Source organism: Elaeis guineensis, chromosome 2, assembly GCF_000442705.2.
Source record: "Elaeis guineensis isolate ETL-2024a chromosome 2, EG11, whole genome shotgun sequence".
In the NCBI taxonomy this organism is placed as follows: Eukaryota; Viridiplantae; Streptophyta; class Magnoliopsida; order Arecales; family Arecaceae; genus Elaeis; species Elaeis guineensis.
The window spans coordinates 98,504,927-98,510,129 of NC_025994.2; the positions used below are offsets into that span (position 1 = coordinate 98,504,927).

The window sequence follows — 5,203 nt, forward strand, 5'->3', positions numbered from 1 at the left end:
ATTAGCAAGCATATAATCATTTCATTCGCTTTCTAGTGTGAGTCCACCAGACCAAAAGATCCATTAATAGTGTGCTTGCATTCTGAAAAATCACAAGGCTTTTTATTTTTTGACCATAATCTGAACTCTGAAAACCCTAGGATTCCACTACTCTTATTTCTCAGTTTAGTTGGGATGACTCGATGGTAAATTGAAGTTTAAGTCCTAGCTAAGTCTTGTCACTAACAAGTCAATAAAAAGGCCGCCTAATTATACTTATCTAGGAAAAAGGACATTTTATATAGAATTTGAACTGATATAATGACCATCCATATAAATGTACAAGTTTAGATATGCATGCAAAGTTGACCCAACCAGATGGACGAGTCAAATAAATCTTGCATATTTCCAGTTATACTTGTGTCAGGAGGATGAAAATAAATAGCCGTGTTAGGAATCAACTCTTCGAGTTTTTTAGCAACAATACGAACGAGGTACTGCATATGGAGCAAAATTATGACTAGAATAGAATTTGATATACCATCAATTAAGCTCCACATATAAAGGAAAACTCTATACTCAAAGAAGGCATACATGTACATGCATGTCATGGTACATGTTATAAGCCAAAGTGATTTGGCAGCATGGATTCGTCTAATTGTGCATGATCATACCATCACTTGTGGAAGAATTGAAATGCATATTAACCTTAAACTACAATAACGAATTTTGTGCTATCCATCCGCGATACATGAACTAGCTGGAATCTGACTCAAATTTTATGGTTGGTTCATGTAATATGTGATACCTTATGGTGCCCTTGCGGCCGGTTAGCTATGCTCATGGATTGAGCTTCCTTGTGATCAACTTGGTGTATTTTTAGTACGCCTCAATCAATGTCTTTTGGTGAAGAAGAAGACATCCATGCTGCATGATTAATGAGTTAAAAAAAATGCGGTATCCTGTCTTTTCTGGCAAAACACTAGTACCCTTCATTCTAAAACTGTTCTATTGTCTAAGTTCACCATAAATTAGAATTCCTATCAAAATTTGAATGGCCTTGTAGATCCCTATATATAGACCCAAAACTTCTGTAGAGACTACTAAACAAGACCCGCACGCCCCCCTCCATCCCCTCTCCCTCATCCACTCTACTAGATTTAAAAAGCTCACCACCATATCCTCTTGAGATTTCCAGCACTCAACGGCCCGGCCCCCCTCCCATCTCGGCAAACCTATTCCCTTCAAGGTACATCTCTAGCTCCCCAATCCTCGGCCATCCAACCCTCACCCGCCACGTGTCATTCCCTCCACCACACAAGGGCCTCCCATGCACGTGAAGGATACGGTGAAACCCTAGCCTCCCCCCCCCCCCGCCTCTTTCTCTCCCTCTCTCGATCAAAGAGCCATGAGGACAGAGCTAAGGGGCACCCCTACCTCCATCTCCCTCCCAAACCCTAATCTCCTCCAAAACCCTCAGGGCTCCCTCCCGGGGGCCCTCAGGGGGTGCCTTGGGAGCCTAGATGGTGCTTGTATCGAGAAGCTCCTCCTCCACTGCGCCGGTGCCCTGGAATCCAATGATGTAACCCTAGCGCAGCAGGTGATGTGGGTCCTCAACAACGTGGCCTCGCCCAATGGGGACCCCAACCAGAGGCTCACCTCCTGGTTCCTCCGGGCCCTCATCGCCCGCGCCTCCAGCCTCTGCCCGACCGCCATGCCCTTCGCCGCGACGGGCCTCGCCCGGGCCCGGCCGATGACCGTGACGGAGCTCGCAGGCTACGTCGACCTCACCCCGTGGCACCGCTTCGGCTTCTCCGCCTCCAACGGCGTCATCCTCAAGGCGGTGCAGGACAGGCCCAAGGTCCATGTGCTCGACTTTGGCATCACCCATTGCATGCAGTGGCCCACGCTCATCGACGCCCTCGCCAAGAGACCTGAGGGCCCCCCGTCGCTCCGCATCACCGTCCCCTCCGCCAGGCCGCCGGTCCCTCCCTCACTCAATATCTCGATTGAGGAGGTCGGCATAAGGCTGGCCAAGTTTGCCAAGTTCAGAGACGTTCCATTCGAGTTCCATGTGATTAAGCCCAATTCAGCGCACTCCGATGATAGTATCGACACCGCCTTGCGCTTTCGCCAGGAATTGGCATCGGGCCAATTGGATCCTTCATCGCTGGGGCTCAGAGACGATGAGACCCTGGTCGTGAATTGCCAGAGCTGGCTCCGGTACCTGCCGGAGGAGTCGGGGGGAACTACAAGGGACCCTTCGTCGAGAGATGGGTTCTTGGGCTTCATACACGGACTTGGTCCTCGGATTGTGACGGTGACTGATGAGGACTCGGACCTGGACTCCTCCAGCCTCACCTCGAGGATCATGGCATGCTTCAACTATCTATGGATACTATTTGATGCCCTCGAGACCTTCTTGCCCAAGGAGGGCCCCCAGAAGACGGAGTACGAGGCCGACATCGGGCAGAAGATCGAGAATATCATAGGGTTTGAGGGGGACCGAAGGATAGAGAGGTCGGAGTCCGGTGCTCGGTTCATGCAACGGATGAGGAGAGCAAGATTCCAAAGCATTCAGTTCGATGAGGAGACGGTGAAGGAGGTGAAGCTTCTTTTGGATGAGCATGCAAGTGGGTGGGGTATGAAGAAAGAAGAAGACATGTTGGTACTCACATGGAAAGGCCATAGCTCAGTGTTCACCACAGCTTGGGTCCCGGATGGATTCGATGAATAAAGGGGCTTGTCTCTTTGGATGGGAGAGATTGAGAGCTCGGCATCTCTCTGTGGTCCTATGCAAGAGCCGTGACAAAATGGTGTAGGCCTTGCCTACGGGGTGGGGTGTGTGCGTTTTGAGGGGGGTCCAGAGAGAGAGAGAGAGAGAGAGAGTAAAACAGCCGGGTTTGTTTGTTATTTGTAAAAAGGCCAGCTTTAATTGCAGTAGAGAGATCATCTTATCTTGGCAATGCCCATATATGATCAGAGTAGTGGTGGAGGAATGTATCTATCGTCCTCGTCCATAGTGAAACTATGCCTTGGTTTTAGGTTCGTTAATTTCTTGCTGACACCTAGGGAGTCACAGTAACAACAGAGCAACTTGCTCTATATATGCCTGCAGCCGCTGCACGACAGGCCTTGGGAACCAAATCCTCAGAAGGTGGCTACTTGTCTTTTCATTTATCCAATCCGATGCTTCGAAGATAACGTACTATATAAATCATATAGTCTCAAGGTGCATTTGGTTACATTTTTTCGATTTTTGATTTTTAATTTTTAAAAAATATTTTTTATTTTTTATTTATTATTATTATTAAATAAAAATAAAAAAAATAAAAATATATTTGATAACTATACTGCTACAAAGTAAAAGATAATATTTGAAGATAATAAGTAAAGAGTTTGATGAGAGGGAAGGATTTGAAAAATGAAAAAAAAAAATAGTAGAAAAATAAAGAACTCCGCGAAGGAGAAGCATTCCGACTTTTTATTTTTTGATTTGGTGTTTTAGATATGAAGAAACAAAAAAAATAAAAAAATAAATTTAAAAAAATAAAAAATTTTATTTTATATATAAAATAATTATTTTAATTTTTTTAATTTTTAATTTTTATAATATTATCAAATATTATTTTTTATTTTTTATTTTTTAAAAATTAAAAAAAATTAATAACTAACCAAACGTACTCTAAGTTAACACTACTTCAAGATTTCATAAGATCTCCTTTCTATATATTATGGGTAGCCTGGTTATGCTTAGGCACCACTTCATTCCATCCCTCGTGGCTTTAAATTTTGCATGAAGAGCCAATGCTCCCGGTGAGAATCCAATCAATCATAATTAAAAAATAAATAATAAAGAAAGAAGGTGCACCAAGTGGCAAGTGAGAGGTTACGTGGAATCTAAAGGGTTTAAGCTATTATTTTGATCTTTTTATCGATTCAAATTTCTCTGCCACATATTATTGAAATTGGGGAGACTAATCCATCCTTTTGGTCCGAATCTTATTTGTGTGCTGCGTTGGTATAAATTGTTGATTTTTGTTTTTGAGAGAGTTTCAAAATTTTTCATGTAGAATATCAAACGTGCGTGAACGTTCTGCATTGAGTACACATGAGCCTTCCGCCATTTGATCGTTCCATGAATTGTACGCACCGCGCAATTGTTTCACGGCCATTTCGCAGGAGCTCCACATACGGATATCTGTTCCAGAGGCAGTTCTCGCACGTGCAGCTGCCGCAGCTGTTTGGATCTATTTAAGGCCCCCTTTCCTCAGTTCTCAGGAGGGAAAAAAAATACCGAGAGTCTTTCTTCTTTTTCAAAAAAAAAAAATTCTCTCTTCACTCCCTCTCTTGTTTGGTTTTTAATATTATTTGGGGTTCGAGATTGTGCCACCGACGGATGTTGGAGTATTTGGCTTTCAGATTGTACCTTGGAAGAGGGTACATGGCTCAAGTCTTCACATGAGAAAAAGCCAAAATATCCTTTAGGACACTAGTTTAACCGCCTCCCAAGCCAGATCCTATATTTTATTTTATTATTTATCACATCACATATACTGTATCACACATGTCAAGAAAAAAATATTTTAATATATATATATATATATATTGATTGGCATCTAAATTACTAATAATTTTTTTTAATTAGTTCATTTCTTTGTATTTTTTTTTCTTCTATAGTGATTGGCATCTAAATTACTAACAATTTTTTTTAATTAGTTCATTTCTCCATATTTTTTTTTTCTATAGTTACATTATATATATATATATATATATATTATTTTATATATATTTTAATTAACTATCTAAAGGAGATTTTGTAGTTATTTTTGTAGTGCATGCATATTTAATTATTTGTATATATTTACAGCTTATGTTCCTTGCATATTTATATATTATTTTATTTTTTAATTGACCAACATTATTTTCTATAGTTTTGTATTATACAAATTAATTAAAGATCTCCCAAAAATTTGTATTGCTGCATGCTTAATCTTAATAAAACTTACTAAGTCCACTAGTTTTATAAAAAAAAACTAATAAATTTTCTTTAAATGCCAGTTTTCCTCTCTGAACCATACTTGGACCAAATGGCTACCCTTAGAGATGAAACTTTTAGTCTTAAACCTGATAAATTTGATGGAACCAACTTTAGGAGGTGGCAAAGCCAAATAAAATTTTAGCTAACCACTTTGGGGCTCTGATCGATTATTGACCAATCCTC

At 41.1% G+C, this 5,203-nt stretch overlaps 1 protein-coding gene across 1 annotated transcript; it reads left to right on the plus strand.

Moving 5' to 3' along the window:
* The first annotated feature begins 1,116 nt into the window (after positions 1-1,116).
* LOC140855737 (scarecrow-like protein 32) lies at positions 1,117-2,953 on the plus strand. Its single transcript, XM_073252341.1, has one exon. It carries the CDS (start codon positions 1,388-1,390, stop codon positions 2,714-2,716), a length of 1,329 nt encoding a protein of 442 aa, XP_073108442.1. The 5' UTR covers positions 1,117-1,387; the 3' UTR covers positions 2,717-2,953.
* The last annotated feature ends 2,250 nt before the right edge of the window (positions 2,954-5,203 follow it).